The sequence below is a fragment of the Aquarana catesbeiana genome, linkage group LG01, assembly GCF_042186555.1.
Source record: "Aquarana catesbeiana isolate 2022-GZ linkage group LG01, ASM4218655v1, whole genome shotgun sequence".
NCBI classification, from domain to species: domain Eukaryota; kingdom Metazoa; phylum Chordata; class Amphibia; order Anura; family Ranidae; genus Aquarana; species Aquarana catesbeiana.
Window position 1 is genome coordinate 117,687,842 of NC_133324.1, and position 21,133 is coordinate 117,708,974.

Consider the following 21,133-nt stretch of genomic DNA (forward strand, 5'->3'; position numbering starts at 1 on the left):
TGTCAATCCCTTTGGGATAAATTCAAGCCGGTTTTTAAAAAAAGAAGAAAAAAAAAAGTTCTTGCTCAAACTGAAGAGGCCCAAGGTTTAGCTGAGCTATCTAGGGCCTTATACTTTGCAGTGCACGCTATCAAGGCTTTTATCCATCAGGCGTCTTGCCTTGCGCTCATGTTGATACATATGTGCAGGATTCTGTGGCTAAACAGCTGGTCAGCCGAGTTACCATGCAAGAAGCTCTTGGCTGGGTTTCTGTTTCATGGAGAAAGGTTGTAACCTTCTCCTTAGATGTCTGGGGCAGCAGCCTCCAGGCAGTCTTGACAGCCTCCACCGTCAGGGGAAAAGGATAAGCCTCATAACCAGACACAGGGCTACAAAAAGCCCTGGGGTCAGAAGTCCACAAAACAGAATCCCAAGGCTTCCTTGTGAAGGGGCGCCCCCGCTCAATCGAGTGGGGAGTAGACTGCGGTGGTTTTCAGAAACTTGGCAAGAGGAAATCCAAGACAAGTGGGTCCTCTCTGTAGTAGCTCTAGAGTTCCAAGAGTTTCCACCATCACGTTTTCAAAAATCAAACGTATCCAAGGACCCAGTAAAGAAAAAGTCCTTATTTCTGGCACTGGACCAATTACTGCGTCGGGGAGTGATAATAGAGGTTCCCTCAGAAGAGAGGGACTATCCTTCAGGGACATTGTCAAAAACAAGCAATCACTCTTTGTGCCCTCTATGCCCCCAACATTAAACAATATAACTTCCTGTCTAAAGTATTCACTCGCCTCTTTAACTCTGAACATGAGATGCTAGTGGTAGGAGGCGACTTTAATTTAACCCACTCAACAATAATGGATCGCCAGGCGGTGAGCCCCAGGGCGACACCGGCTCGAGCCCTGCGAAACTCGAAGCTTTTTCGCAAACTCTCTAGACGATACGCTCTCTTTGACGCCTGGAGAGCTCTCCATCCTGGCGATCGGCAATACACGTTTTTTTCAGCCCCCCACCAGACACATTCACGTATTGATTACTTCTTTGTAAATAACTGCACGCTTAGAAACACACGAGAGAGACAGATACTCCCAATTTCATGGTCTGACCATGCGCCTATTTTACTTAGGCTGGAACTAGGACCCCCCAACTGTAGACCTTACAACTGGAAATTAAACACATTTCTTCTCCAACACCCACCATCGAAAATGGAACTTAAATTATTATTTTGCAGAAAACAAAACTCCCGACATGTCCACTCCCACAATCTGAGAAGCCCACAAGGCAGTACTTCGAGGTCGGTGCATGGCACCATCGTCTGCCATGAAAAAGGACGCCCTGATCACAAAAATTCAAACTGAAAAAGAACTCAGAACATTAGAATGCCAACTGCAAAGATCTCCCACCCTATCCCTTCTTAAGAAAATCATACACTTACGAACCACTCTGAGCGACTTAACTATGGGACGGGTAGAAAAAGCCATCATGAGACTTAGACAAATGTACTATGATAAGGGCAATAAGGCTCATTCCCTACTAGCGAAAAAATTACGAGATAACTCACATATGTCCACACCGCACCAGATTAAGAACAAACTAGGCTCCCTATTATCCCACCCCAAAGACATTGCCAATACTTTTGCAGACTACTACCAGGACCTTTATAACAACCCTAGCATCCCTAGTAATCCCCTCCCTCCTAGCCTGCACCAACGTATGCAGCATTACCTCACACAGAGTGGAGTCCCACAGCTCCAAACCTCTGATCTAGCAACCCTAAATATGCCAATCACCGAAGAAGAAATAGAACAGACCATTAAAACTCTCCCATCCCACAAAGCCCCAGGTCCGGATGGACTACCTTATGAATATTATAAGGCCTTCCTCCCCATCCTATTACCACATATGTGCAAACTTTTTAATGCCTTTTATCGAGATTCTCTCATCCCGTCAGATATGCAACGATCATACATCACTTTGATCCCTAAACCAGACAAAGATCCCACCCTATGTGCTAACTACAGACCTATTGCTTTACTAAATTCGGACCTAAAAATTTTTACAAAACTGTTATCAATTCGTTTGAACATGATCCTTCCATCCCTTATCCATAAGGACCAGGTGGGCTTTGTCCCCCTCAGACAGGCGGGGGATAATACTAGGAAGGTGATTGATCTGGTAGATGTGGCGAACAGGGAGAAATCGGAATGCTTGTTGCTTAGCCTAGATGCCGAAAAGGCCTTTGATCGCCTTGGGTGGCCCTTCCTGTTCGCTACACTACAGCATGCTGGGTTCTGAGGACCTTTCCTGAGAGCCATACAACACCTCTATTCCAATCCCTCCGCCCAGGCCAGGACCCCTTTTGCCCTTTCTCCCACTTTTTCGATAACTAACGGCACTCGTCAGGGATGCCCACTATCACCATTACTATTCGCACTATGTGTCGAACCCCTGGCGGCCTCTATCCGAGGCAACCAAGATATTCGGGGAATCTCAGTCAGAGGTCGGGAGTTTAAGATCTTACTGTTCGCTGACGACGTGATCCTCACCATGACCAAACCCAGAATTTCCCTTCCGAACCTACATGCAGAACTTGACCGATACGGAGCCCTTTCGGGCTATAAAATTAATACATCTAAGTCAGAGGCCCTCCCAATTAATATTTCAGACAAGGAAACGGCGCAGCTAAGAGCCAACTTCAGCTACCATTGGAAAACTACCTCTTTGAAATACCTAGGAGTACATATCACCCCAAAATTTAACACCTTATATCAGGAGAACTCCCCCCCAACCCCCCCCCCCCTTTTCCGTTCCATCAGAACCCTACTTACAAGTTGGAAAAAACACCATATTTCCCTGTTAGGCCGGATCGCATCGATTAAGATGACGATCCTCCCGAAACTACTATACCTCTTCCAAACACTACCTATTCCTGTCCCACATAAACACCTGAGTAAAATCCAGTCTGACCTTTTTAAATTTACCTGGAATTATAAAAAACATAGAATCCCTCAATCAGTAATGATGGCGGCGCGCTCAGATGTAGGCCTTGACTTCCCCAATCTTATTAAATATTATCAAGCCGCCCAACTACGTGCAATAGCATCATGATTCACTCAAAGGTCCTATAATAGATGGACAGAGATTGAAAAAATATGGTTAGCCCCGACACACCCAAATAGCCTACTATGGAGTGCGAGTGCAGAGGTGCCCCCTGAGCGTTTACTGGGACCTATGACTCAGCTCCGACGTTTGTGGATCAAGCTATCCCGCTCACATACATTGTCCTCAGAAAAATCAGTCCTAACGTCATTTGTTTGTAACCCCAAAATCCCAGATAGTCTCACTTACCAGGACATCACGGAACCTCTTCCACTATGCAGCCCTGGTAGACCCCAGATCCCGCAAACTACTGTCCTACTCTGACCTTCAGGCCAAATTTGATCTGCCACATCAAGCTTTTTACAGTTACCTGCAAATACGTCACTATGCCATGTCCATATCGCCTGACCTACAGTTCTCTCCCCCCCCCCCCCCCCATCATCTTTTGAAAATCTAATTCTGGCGGGCACGGCCCAGAAGGGGCTAATCTCTGACATCTACAAAATACTAAATGCCTACCCACTAGAAACTAAAGGTAAGCATGCCTATATGATCAAATGGAAGAAAGCCCTTAACGAGGAACTTCCTATGGAGCAATGGCAGACGATATGGACCCAGGCAGCAAAAAGCTCTCTCTGCACCCTATACAAGGAAAATACCTACAAAATACTCCTTTACTGGTACATGACTCTGGACATTCTCCACGTCATATACCCCTCTAGCTCCGATCGCTGTTGGCGATGTCAAAAAGACAGAGGGACCCTCCTCCACATTTATTGGAACTGCCCACTGATTACCCCTTTCTGGGACACGGTCCAGCAGCTGCTGGCTCGCCTACTAGAGATACAGATCCCCAGGGTCCCCAAATTCTTCCTCCTAGGAATCTCACAGTTAAAGATCCCCACATCTTACAAAAAACTTACACGCCATATCCTCACAGCAGCACGTTGTCTTATTGCCTTACACTGGAAAAAACTCTCCCCCCCCCACTCCTGAAGCTTTGTACGCTAGAATTAAAGATGTGGAGTTGATGGAGAAGATGACAGCCTGGTTACAGGACAGGCTGGAAGCACATGATAAAGTGTGGGAGTTGTGGCATCTTCGAGAGGACCCACCATGATCAAGTAAACGAACTATAACAATACTCTTTCTTCTTTTTTATTTCCTCCTTTCCCTCCCTCTTTCTCTATCCTTCCATTTTATCTTGAATGTTCCAGTTATTCGCACAGTTCTAAGCAGAATAGAAGAGGAAAACAAACAAAAAAAAAAAAAGAGGAGAAAGAACTTGACATATATATATTCTTTATTGTGTATTCTTTCTTCTTACTGTTTCACATATATTATGTACTTTTGTACTGCAAATACTATAATAAAATGTTATTTGGAAAAAAAAAAAAAGAAGAGAGGGACATGGGGTTTTATTCAAATTTCTTTATGGTACCAAAACCAAATTGAGATGTCAGACCCATTCTAGATCTCAGGAATCTGAATCACTTCCTAAACATCCACTCCTTTCAAATGGAGACAATTCGGTCAGTTGTTTCCACCCTAGGGGGAGGAGAGGTTCTAGCATCCATAGATATCAAGGATGCGTATCTAAATTGTCCCAATATTTCCTGCTCACCAGAAGTTTCTGCGGTTTGCGGTAGAGCAGTGCCACTTTCAGTTTGTGGCCTTGCCTTTCAGGTTAGCCACCACTCCCCAGCTGTTTACAAAAGTGTTAGTTGTTAGCCCCAGTACTAGCAAGACTAAGGGGCCAGAGTATAGCAGTAATAGCATACCTTGACGACCTGCTACTGGTAGATCAGTCAATAGCAGGGTTAAATCTAGTGGTGTCCAGAACAGTCAGTTATCTGAGACACCTGGGTTGGATTCTCAATCTAGAGAAATCATCCTTGCTGCCGGTAAGAAGGCTGCAGTATTTGGGCCTGGTCATAGACGCAACCCAGGAAAGGGTGTTCTTGCCTTAGGCAAAGGTCAGCGCTCTAAGAGAGCTGGTCAAGGCAAAGAAGGGTCCTTCCATTTGCCTTTTGCATGAGACTACTAGGGAAGATAGTAGCTTCCTTCGTAGCGGTTCCCTATGCCCAGTTTCATTCAAGACTGTTGCAACACAGCATTCTGTCTGCTTGGAACAAACTGATCCAAGCCTTGGATTATCCAATGAATCTGGCTCCAAAGGTACGCCAGAGTCTCAACTGGTGGTTAATAACCAGGAATATACAGAAGGTGAAATCCTTCATTCCAGTTTCCTGGAAAGTAGTAACAACGGATGCCAGCCTGTGGGGCTAGGGAGCAGTTCTGGAAGAGACCACTGTTCAAGGGATGTGGTCGGAGTCCAAGAAGACCTTGCCCATCAATATCCTAGCGTTTCAGGCAGTACGTCTGGCTCTAATAGCCTTGGACATCCAGGTTGCGGAATGCTCCTGTCAGGATACAATCCATCAATGCCACAGCAGTGGCCTATATCAATCACCAAGGGGGCACCAAAAGCCACTGCCCAAAGGGAGGTGGACCATATTCTGTCTTGGGCAGAGAAACCGTTTCCTTGCCTATCTGCAGTTTACATTCCAGGAGTGGAAAATTGGCAGGCAGATTTTCGGAGCCATCAACAGTTGTTGCCGGGAGAATGGTCTCTACATCCCGATGTCTTTTTGGCCATATGTCAAAGATGGGGTACGCTGGGCATAGATCTATTGGCGTCCAGGTTCAACAAGAAGTTAGACAACTTTGAAGCGAGAACAAGGGATCCACTTGCTCTTGAAGTATATGCGTTAGTGATCCCATGTTATCAGTTTTCACTGATTTATGCATTACCTCCAGTTCAGCTGCTACCACGGCTGCTTCACAGGATCAGGGAAGAAGGGAAGCCAGTAATCCTAGTGGCCCCGGCATGGCCCAGAAGACCCTGGTATGCAGGGATCATGAGAATGGCAGTACGGGAGTCCTTGACTCTTCCAACTCGTCCGGACCTGCTGCCGCAGGGACCGATATTCCATCCTGTCTTACAAACGCTAAATTTAACGGTGTGGCTATTGAAGCCCACATTCTAAATTTCGGGGGCTTTCAGGTTCCGTAGTAACCTCCTTTATTAATGCCAGAAAGCCAGCCTCCAGGACCATTTATTACAGGGTCCGGAAGGCCTACGTCACTTGGTGTGAAACCAAGGGTTGGCAACCTCGTATGTATGTCATAGGAAGAATTCTGGCCTTTCTACAATTAGAAGTGGAAATGAAGCTGGCCTTGAGTACAATCAAGGGTCAGATTTCAGCCTTGGCAGTGTTTTTCCAAAGGCTGCTTCGAACTCTTTAGTCCGTGCATTCATACAAGGGGTAACTCAGATAACTCCGCCAGTTAGAATACTAATTGCAATCCTAGTTGCAATAACCTCTGCAAGGTTATCGCAAGAGTATCAGAATTGGCTGCTTTTCTCCTGTAAAGAGCCATACTTAATCATTCACAAGGATAAGGTTGTGCTGCGTCTGCACCCAACCTTTTTGCCAAAGGTAGTGTCTGGTTTTCATCTGAATCAAGATGTTTCCTTACCTTCCTTTTTCCCAGAACCTCGTTCTGCAAAAAAAAAAATTATTACATTCTCTCGACGTGAGAGCAATTAAAGCCTATCTGAAAGCGACTGCTCAGATACGGAAAACTGATGTTTTGTTTGTGTTGCCGGAAGGCCGTAGAAAGGGTCAGGCAGCATCGAAATCTACTGTTGCTAAGTGGATTCGTCAGGTGATTAGTCAGGTTTATGGCCTGAAAAGAAGGGTTCCACTCTTTAAGATTAAAGCGCACTCTACCAGGGCAGTCAGTGTTTCATGGGCAGTGCATCACCAAGCCTCTGTGGCTCAGGTTTGGAAGGCCGCTACTTTGTCGTCAGTACATACATTCACGAGATTCTATCAAATGGATGTAAGATGGCAGGAGGACACTGCCTTCGGGTGCAGTGTGCTGCAGGCAGCAGTATAGGGTCCTCACGCCTGGCGGCGGCTATGTGCTTTGTGTCTCCCTCCCCTAGGGTGGCATTGCTTTGGGACATCCCATATAGTTATTACTATGGTGCTCTGTGTCCCGTGATGTACGATAAAGAAAATAGGATTTTTATAACAGCTTACCTGTAAAATCCTTTTCTTGGAGTACATCATGGGACACAGAGGTCCCTCCCTTCTTATTGGGATATGTGTATATATTCCTTTGCTACAAAACTGAGATACTCCCAATATGGGAGAGGTTATATAGGGAATGGGCACTTCCTTTTTCCTTTTTAGTTATACCAGTGTCCATTCACTTAAAGGTGGCCTATAACCCATATAGTTATTACTATGGTGCTCTGTGTCCCGTGATTTACTCCAAGAAAACGATTTTACAAGTAAGCTGTTATAAAAATCCTATTTTTCACATGAGTACAAAGTGAACATTCTTAAACAGGTCTGGTTAAAAATATGAAAAATAGGTTTACATATAAATGAGCATGATATCTCAACTATTTCCAGGTCTTCGATCTATTAAATCGGAAAACCAAGTTGCGAGTTTTAGAGGATGGCAAGCAGCAAGTGCAGGTCGTTGGGCTGCAGGAAAGGGAAGTGAAATGTGTGGAAGATGTCCTGAAACTGATCGAGATCGGCAACAGCTGCAGGTACATTCCGTACAATATTATATGTTCAGCGCCTGAGACCAGCAAAGCAACTTTGACAATTACTTTGACAGCTCTAAAATATAGGATTTCCCCTTAGTGACCATGGTTCCTAGAGCAAATAAAGGGGCAAATCTTTTGCCAAGAGCATAGTCTGTTATAAAAACTTGGTATAGGGTCTAACCCTTCCCCACTCTATCCAGAACAAAAAAAAGACAAATGTTTTACCTTCATGTACACTTTCCGTTACATTGGTCTGTACCAATAGGTTTGTGCCACAGTAGGCTGGTTTGTAAGATTGTTCTGTGCTACCATATTGTCCAGTATGGATAAACACTTTTTTTTTTTTTTGTTTCCTTCCTTGGCATTAGAACCTCTGGCCAAACCTCAGCCAATGCACACTCCTCTCGAAGTCATGCTGTGTTCCAGATAATCTTACGAAAGAAAGGAAAGCTCCATGGTAAATTTTCTCTAATTGATTTGGCCGGAAACGAAAGGGGTGCAGACACTTCGAGTGCAGACCGACAAACACGGCTTGAAGGGGCTGAGATAAACAAAAGTTTATTAGCTCTAAAGGTGAGTTTTTTAAACTTCGTTTGAATGAAATTGAAGCAATAAATGCAACAGAGCGCTTACATATTGGGTGGCAGCCCACCTGAAACTGTTAAGTTTTGTAGAAAATGTCTTTGGGTTTGATCACACTCAGGAAATCTGTATCTACTTAGGCCCCATTCACACCTGAGCAGAGTGATTTTCAGGCGTTTTTATTTGAGAGTTTTGCAAGCGTATTACAAGCATTTTACATGTGTATTCAAGCTTTTGGTGTTTTCATTTTAGCCAATAGAAAGCACCAGGGAGAGGAGATTAGGGGTGGAGAGCTGCTGTTTTGCCAGAAAACATGCAACAAAACGCTTGTAAAATGCTCATGTTAAACTTTTTTCAAGCATTCCTATTAAAGTCTATGGGGCCAATCTGCCTAAAAGAAGCTCATGTACTTTTTGGAACGACGAGTACTGGTATTTGCTGCAGGTGACATAATGCTCAGTGTGAACAAGGGCCATTGAAATGAATAGGGTTTTGTTTGTTGCTTGTATTAGTGCTTCAAGCAGAAACTCGCTCAGGTGAACGGGACCTTAGGAAGGTAATGAAATACTGAGCATGGGTTCCCATGGTGCCAACCATCTTGCTTTGGCCATTGCAGGGGGACCCTGCTATCTCTGCAGGATTTTTTAATTATTTTAGGGTGTGGAAGAATGCAGCAGGAGGTGTCAGATACTAAAAGAATAGGGGCTGGTAACCTTGAGAGATTGCAACCATGTGGTTTAGCCCACAAAAGTCAGCTGTTAGGTGACATAGCTTGCATGCAAGTATTGCCGATTCTGCATTATTCAAAATCAAACTTCAGTGGGGAAAACAGTTTTTTGAGCCCCTGCATTTTGAAAGTTTGCCCACTATTAAAAAATGAAGAGTCTATAATTTTTATCATAGGTGTATTTTAAATGATAGAGACAAAATATCAACCAAAAATCCAGAAAAAACACCTAAAACAAATAATAATTGAGTTGCAGTTCAGTGAGCAAAATAAGTATTTGATTCCCAAGCAAAACATGACTTGGTACTTGGTGGAGAAACCCTTGTTGGCAAGCACAGAGGTAAGATGTTTCTTGGTTTGCACACATCTCAGACAGGATTTTGGTCCATTCTTCTTTACTGATCTTCTCTAAATCCTTAAGGTTTCAGCTCCCTCCATAAATTTTCTATAGGATTAAGGTCTGAAGACTGACTAGGCCACGCCATGACCTTAATGTGCTTCTTCTTGAGCCACTCCTTTGTTGCCTTGGCAGTATGTTTTGAGTCTTTGAGTCATTGTCATGCTAGAAGGCCCATCCATGTCCCTTCTTCAGTGTTCAGGCTGAGGTAAGAATGTTCTCATTCAGGATTTTGCAATACATGGCTCGTCCATTGGCCCCTCAATGCGGCAAAGTCGGCCTGTACATTTAGCAGAGAAATAACCCCAAAGCATAATGTTTCCACCTTCATGCTTCACTGTAGGGATGGTGTTCTTGGGGTCATAGTCAGCATTTTTCTTCCTTCAAACATGTTGAGTTGGATGGCATGCCAAAGAGATAAATTTTGGTCTCATCTGACCACAGCATTTTCTCCCAATCCTTTCTTGAATCATTTAGATGTTCATTGGCAAACTTCAGATGGGCCTCTACATGTGTCTTCATGAGGAGAGGGACCTTGCGGGCGATGCAAGATTTCAGTCCATGGCGGCGTATTGTGTTACTAATGGTTTGTTTGGTGACTGTGGTCCCAACTGCCTTGAGATCATTCACAAGCTCCTCCTGTGTAGTTCTTGGCTGATCCCTCGCTTTTCTCATGATCATCCTTACCCCATGAGGTGAAATCTTGCATGGAGCTCCAGACTGAGGGCGATTGATGGTTATTTTGTATTTCTTCTATGTGCGAATAATCGCTCCACTGTTGTCTCCATTTCACCAAGCTTCTTGTTGATGCTCTCTTGTAGCCCATTCCAGCCTTGTGCAGAACTGCAATCTTGTCCCTGACATCTTTTGTCAGCTCTTTGGTCTTGCCCATGATGGTGAAGTTTGAATGGAAGAGAATATGTGGACAGGTGTCTTTTATACATATAACGAGTTGTCGTTAGGAGCGCCTTCTTAAATTGACAGGACTAATCTGTATAGCACATACTGTAGCCAGTCTGTGGGAACCAGAATTATCGTTGGTAGGGGATCAAATACTTATAATATTCACTGAACTGCAACTCAATTATTAACATTTGTATCGTGTGTTTTTTCTGGATATTTGCTTGATATTCTGTCTCTCTATCATTTAGGATGGGTTCACATTATTGCACTTGCATCCAATTCGCAATAGCAGGAGATTTTGGCTGGCTCTCTATGGAGCTAGTTCATGTATCTCCGCTGCAACAAATTCAGCCAAAAATTCGGGCTGAAATGGGACCTGAAACAGTGAGCAAGGACGCATGTAGCTGCTTTGAGCTACATGCGCAGATAGTGTGAACCCAGCCTCAAAATACACCTATGATAAAAAATTATAGACCCTTCATTGCTTTGTAAGTGGGCAAACGTAAAAAATCTGCAGGGATCAAATTATTTATCCCACTGTATATTTTATTGCAGCCATGTGCATCAGCATGCACACATTTGATTAGGTTCAGTATGTACTGCATTGGCTTGTGTTCAGTGGGCAGCAGTGGTTAAGGGATGCACACAGGTCCCCATAGACTTGTACATGGAATTACTGCAATACAGCATAGTTATTTCTGTGTTGCATCCGTACTTTAAGCTAACTCCAGGCAAGCAGTTAAATTCAGTTTCAGATGTATAATTATGTCCACCCCTGTCAGACAGCATAGCCTTGTCTCAATAGGGATGAGCTGAGGTGTGTTTGGACAAACCTGCCTAAGCTATTCTGCCGGGAAGCTGTTAAAGCCAACAGCTAGTCATTTACGGTGGAGGCATTCCCTGCTCTGCAGCCACATGTATGCAAGGGGCAAGTATACAGTATGTGTGGCTGCGCGGCAGACAATACCTCGGCTGCTCATGGCTGTCGGCTTTAAGAGCTTCCCGGCGGGATAGCTCAGGTGGCTTTGGACTTGCATGCAAACATGCCTGAGCTTGTCCCTGGCCTACAATGTCTGATGTGGCAGCACAGTTATACCAAGGCAATCCCCTCACTGTGTGGATATCTGAAGGTGGTATGATAATCTCTCTGAGATTTAGTCTTAAAAATAGGGCTTTAGTCTTACTGGTGTGTATTTATAAAAAGTTAAAAATGTACTTTTTCATCCACTGGCCCCTCTTGCTGTTGCTATTTTAAAGAATAGGCCACTCAATTACAGAAACTCCTAAAATGTGAGTCACAATTAGGAGTTTTACCTATAGTGATGTGTGAAATATTGTGGTGTATATTCTCTGATCTGTCGATCTGCTTTACAGTCTTTTTTTTTAATTATTATTATTTTTAGGAGTGCATTCGAGCTCTAGGGAGGAATAAGCCACATACCCCGTTTAGAGCCAGTAAACTAACCCAAGTTTTGCGGGACTCTTTTATCGGTGAAAACTCTCGCACATGCATGGTAAGATTTGCTTGCATATTTTAGTTTCCTTCATTGGAAGGATCCTATTCAGCAATCTGTTTGTTCTTCCTTCCAGTCCAACTTGTAGTGGTTGGAGATTCTTTGCTGCAGCTTGAGCGTTCCCCCCCCCCCTCCAAACTCTAATGGTGTTTAGTGTTTTCCTTCTTATACCTCCTCTTCTCATTTCTCCTTTTCTCATTTATGCTCTGTCATTTTACTCATCAAAAACATTGTCTTAGAAAATTGCTGCTAAACTTTATTTATCCCTGCTGCTAAACATATGTTTCTCATGGTACATTAGCGGAAGTGGTATGTTTTAATAGATATAGGAATGAATTAAAAAAGGGGGGCATATCTAGCATTTTTGACCCAGAGCGGAGTCAAATATTTTTGAACACCCCTAGCCTATGTGCACAATTGACAATTCTTTGTAGTAATATTAATATTTAATGATGGCCGGAGAAGAAATGGAGACAGAACGAAAAGATCCCCTTTATCTTGGTAGTCAGCGGGTGAAAGGCCCCCATGCACTGTAGTCAGTGGAAAGCATACCCCTTACATTGACAATTACAGGTCCACATTGCTGCTCAGCTGAGTGATGTTGGTGTCAGAACTCTGCAAATGAGCGATCAATCTGCCCCTGCTCAGTGCCTAAGGAACCTCTAGAAATCCTTGGAGGAACACTGAGGAAGGCCACCACATCTACAGATGCTGCTGCTACATTAAGGCACAAGAGCATAAAGGGATTTGATTATTACAGTGAGGTGAAATCTAGATCAGATTTTGCTTGGCATTAATAATGCACTTACTGCTTGAGTAAGAGTGCAGCCTACAGTAATCCACAGCATTAGGCACACTTACTTTTCTTGTGCGTAGAGTGGTAAAAATTAGTAGCTCATTATCAAATACTTCCCTTAGAACGAAGCTGCTGCAATGGGGCCTGCACGCTGCTGACACGGCCGACATCTTCCCTGGTGTTTCTTCCGGGTTCGCGGGCTCCGATGCTGTGATTGGCCGGAGCCACGTTTATGTCACTCCCGCCCATGCGTGTGAGAACCGCTGGTCACAGCACAGGCCCTGAAGAAACACCACGGGCAGCCGTTCCTTCAGAGCGCATGCGCTGATGATGTAATTGGCGCAGTATACAGTGAATATCTCCTAAACAATGCAAGTTTAGGAGATATTTACAGTACCTACAGGTAGGCCTTATTATAGGCTTACCTATAGATACAAATAATACAGGAAGGTTTACTTCCTCTTTAAAAGCCAAGCCTACCCAAAACAATGTAATAACATGTTGAAACACAAGTTTTCAGTTGTGCGTCACTACTCTGGGTGTATCTGCTTGATATACTCAGGTGTTGCCAGAGAACACCTGTTATGGGGAAATGCGTCAAGTAGACCCACATCTGTGACGTCATCACACACTGGTCCGCTGGCGAGTCGTGCGGCTGTGCTTGTGGAGTTGTATACCGCTGATTGATGTTTTGAAACATGTAAGTGCAACACTAATAAAATCCTTTTACTGACATACTACACTGCTTCTACTGTCTACCTCCTTATGAGATTTAAGCTGAATGGAATTGGTCTGCTTGAGTGATATGATCCGTTTGTCACACACACCAGTGCTGGAATATACCAATGGGGCCATACACCTTTCCTGGAATTCTGGTGGTTAAAGCATCATTTCTCTATACATGGGCATGTTTGATCTCTATAATTTGAGATGAACCCTGTCCGGTAAGAGGCATGAATATCTGTGGGGATAGCACCTTCTGTTCTGAGGCTTACCATACATGGTTCGAATCTTGGGCAGCTCAGCAGGAACCGTCTGAGATTCAAACCATTAATAGGCAGGCTGAATGTACCAAGTTGGTTGGTCGATCAATCAGCTTCGGTACAATCAGGCTGCCGGATTCTCTTGTGATTTATCTCTAGTGGCTGTTATAATTACTGTCTTCTCCCGGTGGGGACGGCTTCAGCTTCTCCCGATGGGGGAATCGTGCAAATTTCTTTCCTGCAACCCATGGTTGCAGGAAAGTAATTCGCACTGCCTATGGCCTGCCTAAGAAAGTTCTAATCTGCTTTGTAAATATGCTACTGCCTAGATATGTGCCAATATCTAATTCCAGGAAGTATAGGCAGACCACTGATGATAGCTGAACAAAGGTGGCATCAGACAATTTACAGAGAAGAGATGAAAGCATTGTTGGGGGTAGGAGTGTACTGTGACCTACTTTAGATGGCTGAAATAGTTACACTTTAAATGCACTTTGCTAAAAAAAAACAAAAATCTATAATGAAGTCAAATAATTAAGTAAAAATTTTAATTTTAGATTGCTACAATCTCTCCTGGTATGGCATCCTGTGAAAATACTTTGAACACTTTAAGATACGCGAACAGGTATGCAATATTCCATGCTAGGTTCTGGATTTGTGCTTGTGGTATGTAAGACTAATTATGGTACAGTGTTTGTGTATTTTTATTAGTTTATAGAGTACACATGCTCTGTGTATAATATGAAACTGCATGACTGCTCTGTGTTTCCCTGCTGTGTGGTCTTTTTCCTATATATTTGTGACTAACAGAAGCCATCTAGGCAGGTCTAGGGTGGCAAATTATATAGTGAACACTGATCTTTCCTTTATGAGCTGTACATGTTCATAGGTGTCCACAGAACTTTTTTCAGTGGGAAGGGGGGGAGGGGAACAACATCATTTTAAGGTCACCCATGCTCCGCCCCTTTTCAGCAATGTCATGAAGGGGACAGGCTTGGTTTATGAAGCACATGAATGCAAAGGTTTGAGAAACCTGATGCAAACGCTTAATAGAAGGATCAAGCTGCCATTGTCTGATCCCAAGTCCGCCCCTAAACACGGCCGCGTAAATTATCATGAAATTACACTGTTAAATGTTTTAAAAATAAATATTAACAACAACTTTAACAATATTAGCATAAAGCATATCAGTGCAACCTCATCAGCGCCTATAAGTGCAGCCCCATTGTTGGCCGTCGGCGCAGCCTGTCAGCGCTCGTCGGCGCAGCCTGTCAGCGCTCGTCGGCGCAGCCTGTCAGCGCTCTTCGGCGCAGCCTGTCAGCGCTCTTCGGCGCAGCCTGTCAGCGCTCTTCGGCGCAGCCTGTCAGCGCTCTTCGGCGCAGCCTGTCAGCGCTCTTCGGCGCAGCCTGTCAGCGCTCTTCGGCGCAGCCTGTCAGCGCTCTTCGGCGCAGCCTGTCAGCGCTCTTCGGCGCAGCCTGTCAGCGCTCGTCGGCGCAGCCTGTCAGCGCTCGTCGGCGCAGCCTGTCAATGCCCGTCGGCGCAGCCTGTTATAACCCCACTGTTCTGTGAGGCTCCAGTTTCTGTTTTGAGAAGTTTTTTTTTTTTTCTATTTTGCACCAGATTTCTCTTACCACCTCTGTTGTTTCTGTCAAGATCAGAATGCTTATCGTCTTATGGCTTGCTAGCAGTTTCCAGACCTGGACAATGCAGCAATGTTTACTTCGGGCACTCAGGCCTGCATTCTGTGCTCACCTGGCATGTGGTGCTCCAGGTGCTATACAGATCCAGTACCATGGTCCATTCCTCGAGCACCCAGATCCCTTCAATGGTATCCCCACTGTGACGGATAAAGTCGGGGGGCGTCCATGAAAAGCTTATGCCAGTGTTCAATCACCTGAAGCTTCCATAATATAAACCATGGTCTAAGGCTGGCCATAGATGGAGCACATTTGTTTCATGCAATCACAGGTTGCAGGAAAGGAAATCGCTTGATTTCCCCATCAGTCAGTCAATGTCAATGGGGGAAATCCCTCCCGCTGAGCCAATGTGTTCTCCCGCCAGGAGGACACAGTGATTATTGCTAGTGTACATAACAGCCACTAGCAATAATCACATGTAAAATCCAACAGGCTGGTTGCATGCAAGTTGATCGATCAAATCAACTTGGGTACATTCAGCCTGTCCATACATGGTTCAAATCTTTGGCCGGCTGAGGAATCCATTCCTGTGTCCTGTACTGTACTTCGTTATGGAATTTAAAGGTACTTCAAAATTCCTGTTTACATTCTTTTACTTTATAAGCAACTTCATCAGGCTCTCTTACAAATGACCCTTGCATAGTCTCACACAAATCATGTATGGTAGTTGAAGTTTGTTTCACATATTGTACACTAGAAGTGAGCCTACAAGTGAACATTATTATATGTTTCCTGTTGATGTATTTCGGATGGCAACTTATAATGAAGTGTATACTACCCCATTGTTTTAGAATATTGCTTTTTATCAAAGCTGTGAACTAGAGATGAGCTAATCATATGATTTGATTTGCAAGTGAATTGCAGCTCTTTGATGCTTCTGATTTGCTGAATTCATCCTCTACCCGATCTCTGGTGAGTTGGGGTTCGCATGAATGTGATAATTATCATTCATGAGCTGGTTGAGTCTCTGTCAGTATAAAAATCTTCAGAAGAGTTGCAGAGTAGTGATTCGCCAGGCAAGCAGCCAATCGCAAATTGATTTTCCCATCCCTAGTTCTGACGTTACATGTGTTGTTAGTGTGAATGTTCTCTCTGCCTAACTGTGTGAATGGACAGTGATGAAATGTTTTGTGTCCTTCTCAACCTTTCCTCCATCTTTCTGCTGTGTCTCGGGCCTGCAGAGTAAAGGAATTTGGAATTAGTCCGTCGGATATTCCCTTCTCTCAGGGTGGCGGAAGTCGCTCTGATCTCTCTCCTTCCTATGAGTATGATGACTTCTCTCCTACGCTCACCAGGTCTAACCTGCCTTCTACATTTCAGATATTGTCATCACCCATGTGTATTACTTTGGTCTCAGTCATTTACTCGTCTGTTCTTTCTTTAATTCATGCTCTTCATTTCTAATGTGTTTTGCATGCTTATATGATTTTCCATTATAGTTTGGTAGCATGAATTTATTTTCAGTTGAGGTTTTTTTTTTTTTTTTTGTTTTGTTTTGTTTTTTCAGCTCTCATCTTGTACAGATCTCCTTGTTTTAAATCGTACCTTTAAGCGACAGGTAGTTAGTCAGGGAGTATCAAAAAGTTCCATCAGTTGACCTTCAGTTCCTTTACATTTATATGATCCCTTAATAGCAGATTCTACAGAGCTTTTAAAGTGCTTCTTAGTTGAATTGCAGTTTCTCTGTTTTGGCGGAATCAGAAGTTTGATTAGAATGGGTGTGCATTTTGAGCTATTGAACTCTGTGAACAGGTTTGCTTCAACTCAGATGTTGGTGAGAGCCTGAAGATACATCTGTAGTGGAGATGAAAGCTCCACCTTCTAGCACACCGGGAGTGGAGAGGAAAGCTCCACCTTCTAGCACACCGGGAGTGGAGAGGAAAGCTCCACCTTCTAGCACACCGGGAGTGGAGAGGAAAGCTCCACCTTCTAGCACACCGGGAGTGGAGAGGAAAGCTCCACCTTCTAGCACACCGGGAGTGGAGAGGAAAGCTCCACCTTCTAGCACACCGGGAGTGGAGAGGAAAGCTCCACCTTCTAGCACACCGGGAGTGGAGAGGAAAGCTCCACCTTCTAGCACACCGGGAGTGGAGAGGAAAGCTCCACCTTCTAGCACACCGGGAGTGGAGAGGAAAGCTCCACCTTCTAGCACACCGGGAGTGGAGAGGAAAGCTCCACCTTCTAGCACACCGGGAGTGGAGAGGAAAGCTCCACCTTCTAGCACTCCGGGAGTGGAGAGGAAAGCTCCACCTTCTAGCACTCCGGGAGTGGAGAGGAAAGCTCCACCTTCTAGCACTCCGGGAGTGGAGAGGAAAGCTCCACCTTCTAGCACACCGGGAGTGGAGAGGAAAGCTCCACCTTCTAGCACTCCGGGAGTGGAGAGGAAAGCTCCACCTTCTAGCACTCCGGGAGTGGAGAGGAAAGCTCCACCTTCTAGCACTCCGGGAGTGGAGAGGAAAGCTCCACCTTCTAGCACTCCGGGAGTGGAGAGGAAAGCTCCACCTTCTAGCACTCCGGGAGTGGAGAGGAAAGCTCCACCTTCTAGCACTCCGGGAGTGGAGAGGAAAGCTCCACCTTCTAGCACTCCGGGAGTGGAGAGGAAAGCTCCACCTTCTAGCACTCCGGGAGTGGAGAGGAAAGCTCCACCTTCTAGCACTCTGGGAGTGGAGAGGAAAGCTCCACCTTCTAGCACACCGGGAGTGGAGAGGAAAGCTCTACCTGCTAGCACATCTGGAGGGAAGAGGAAAGCTCCACCTTCTAGCTGATATAAAGATCTACAGTATGTCATAGGTAATTAATGTGATTCAAAATGATCACTTAAAACAATCGATTCAGTTTAAAATAGAAATCAAAGGCAAAACATTTGTATAAAGATATAACCAAAAAAACTATACCTAAGTAATCACATTCCCTCTGTTCTCAGCTGCATAAAGGCCCCTTTCACGCTGACAGACGATCGGGACCACCTGGCAGTTTTTCAGGCGACCCGATCGGACCATCCATTGCTCTCTATGGAGCAGCAGATATCGGTGGATATGTGGTAAGGTCTCCATGTGCGATAAAGATGGCTGTAGAGCCTGTCAGCTCGTCATTGATTTGTACCGGCTTCAGCGGTTCAGAAATATGCTGATCTTGGCAATGTACGGACAGAAACAGATGTGGGGAATGAGCCCTCTAGTGTGATGAGGGCAGGTGGCCATGGCATGGCTTTCCACCATGGTCAGTTACAGGATTTGAGGATATCTTGTCAATAAGTACAGTGACTTTCATCAGAAAGTTAAAAAAATGTAACCAGCATTTGTAGGATATTAAAAAATGTGGTTTGCAGTAAACCAGAGGTTTAAGCTTGGATGGAACATTGCTGATCATTTTACAAGGAGATCTATACAGGGGGCGTTTTACACTCAGAATATTTGATTTCATCATATATTTATTTTTCACTGCCTCTTGTAGTAGATTGGTCTAATAAATCCTCTTCTGTTTCAGAGTGAAAGAGCTGACTGTTGATCCAAATTGTGCTGGGGACCAGCGCCCCATGTTACATCACGCCCCGAATCAGCTGGACGACCTGGAGTCACTGTGGGGAGTAGGCAGCTCTCCTCAGAGGGATGACCTCAAACTTCTGTGTGAACAAAATGTGGGTGGATTCCTTTATTACACCAGCTGTTGAGATTCATGTCATTGCTGAATGCTGCACGGAGTGCGTACATTTGGGAGGTCTATATGTATTTCATGTGGGGTTTGTTTTTTGTTTTTTAACTTGGCAATTTTATGTCAGGTTATTATAATGCATCTAGTTTAACTCCTTCACACCTAAGGGTAAAACAAATGTTATTGCCTAAGCACAATTTTGCAACTTTGACCAGGGTTGGTAAAACGATACATATCGTCACAACTACTTTGTGCAGTCAGGTGAGATTATACCATGTTTTCTTCAGAACAAATTAGTCTTTTTTTTTTTTTTTTTTTTTGTGATAAGCGCCCGATTTTTAAATTTTTTTTTGTAATGATTTTCAAAGGAGAACTGGCCCAAAATAGTAAAAAAAATAAATAAATTTACATTTAGCTGTATTTTTCTTGTTACTACTATAACCTACCACCAAAGAACAACGCAAAATAAATTCTCCTGCTTCTAAAGATTGCAGCGATGCCACATATGTGTATGTTAGTTGTATGTACCCGTAGTACAGCCCAGAAACAATAGTATGCATTTTGTTTTTGTTTTTTTTATGCTACACACGAATACTGACACTGATGCTAATTAACCACCTGGCATCCGCGCTATAGCCGAATGACGGCTACAGCGCGGACCTACATTCCCTACATTCCCGGACCTACATTCCTGGGCGCGCGCCAGGCGCGTTGTGATCACCGAGTCACTGAGACTCGGCTGATCACCGATCTGTGTAAGGGGCCGGTCCCGGCCCCTTACCATGTGATCAGCTGTCAGCCAATGACAGCTGATCACATGATGTAAACAAAAGATCGGTAATCGTTTTTTTTTTTTACTCACGCTGACAGCGCGAGTAGAAAAAAAAGCCGATCACCGGATCGGATGTGAGGGACATCGGTCCCCAAGTGGAAGAGGCACATCTGCCTCATCAGTACCCAATAAAAGTGCCACCTAATAGTGCCCACAAGTGCCACCTAACAGTGCCCACAAGTGCCACCTAACAGTGCCCACAAGTGCCACCTAACAGTGCCCACAAGTGCCACCTATCAATGCCCACCTGTAGTGCCAATCAGTGCCACCTGCCAGTGCTGCCCATCACTGCCACCCATCAGTGCCCATCACTGCCGCCTATCAGTGCCCATCACTGCCGCCTCATCAGCGTACATCAATGAAGGAGAAAAATTACCCGTTTAAAATTTTTTAAAACAAAATATAAAAAAATAAACTTTTTTTTTAAAAAAAAATCAGTTTTTAAAATTTTTTTAATAAAAAGTAAAAACCGCAGAGGTGATCAAATACCACCAAAAGAAAGCTCTATTTGTGGTGAAAAAATGATAAAAATTTCATTTGGGTACAGTGTTGTATGACCGCGCAATTGTCATTCAAAGTGCGTCAGCGCCGAAAGCTGAAAATTGGTCTGGATAGGAGGGGGGTTTAAGTGCCCGGTAAGCAAGTGGTTAAAAGATAAATTCCTGCCCAAAGTATGCTGACCCTGACCTTTGACCCTCCTTTACCCAAACAGTAATCCTGCCACTGACCTAGAAAAAATGTTGCTCTTGGTATTTTTTTCTTTTTATTGTATTTTTTTATTTTGCACACGGTTGTTTATCTTTCGTCTTGCAGAGGGAAAAATAATGCATCCTCTCTCCTCCATTCACAGAGAGAAACACAGAGGCGGGCCTCACAGTGACTCATCACTGTGATAGCCGAGCAGAGGCTATCACAGCCATCAGGTGAACTGGGAGTTCCGGGTCCCGAACGTTAGTACAGGACCCAGGGCTCACGGTGAGACCACGGTCTCTGTGCTAGGAATGTGCTGTGTGGCACACTCCCAGCACAAAGACACATACGCATATATGCGGCCCCATGAAAAAAAGCCCAGTCCGGTGGAGCTGCGTGTACCCTTGGTGGGAAGGGGATCTACACATCCGGCGATGATCTGCTGCACACCAGATCCTGCAGTGCCATCTATCCTTCTTAGCTCATCAGCAGACAGCTGCCTCTTATAGGTCTTGCAGCCGGCTCCCTGATGATGTGCTACCATGTCTGTCCTCATCCAGTCACCGTGTGGAAGCCAAAAACTTTTGGGGTATGTGACGTGGCTATCCCATGAGGCAATAAGAGCAGGGTAAGAATGGAGTTTGAAGAGG

General features: G+C 44.5%; 1 protein-coding gene across 3 annotated transcripts in view; it reads left to right on the plus strand.

Moving 5' to 3' along the window:
- Nucleotides 1-21,133, plus strand: part of KIF2A (kinesin family member 2A) — a 157,915-nt gene that overhangs the window by 103,653 nt on the left and 33,129 nt on the right. For 2 of the 3 annotated variants that reach the window (XM_073623250.1, XM_073623257.1), the window contains exons 13-17: nucleotides 7,569-7,711; nucleotides 8,080-8,284; nucleotides 11,724-11,834; nucleotides 14,171-14,238; nucleotides 18,797-18,947. In XM_073623250.1, the coding sequence (XP_073479351.1) occupies nucleotides 7,569-7,711; nucleotides 8,080-8,284; nucleotides 11,724-11,834; nucleotides 14,171-14,238; nucleotides 18,797-18,947 (678 nt within the window). Of the gene's footprint in view, nucleotides 1-7,568; nucleotides 7,712-8,079; nucleotides 8,285-11,723; nucleotides 11,835-14,170; nucleotides 14,239-16,491; nucleotides 16,606-18,796; nucleotides 18,948-21,133 lie in introns of all 3 variants that reach the window. The other variant, XM_073623266.1, reaches the window with a different exon arrangement.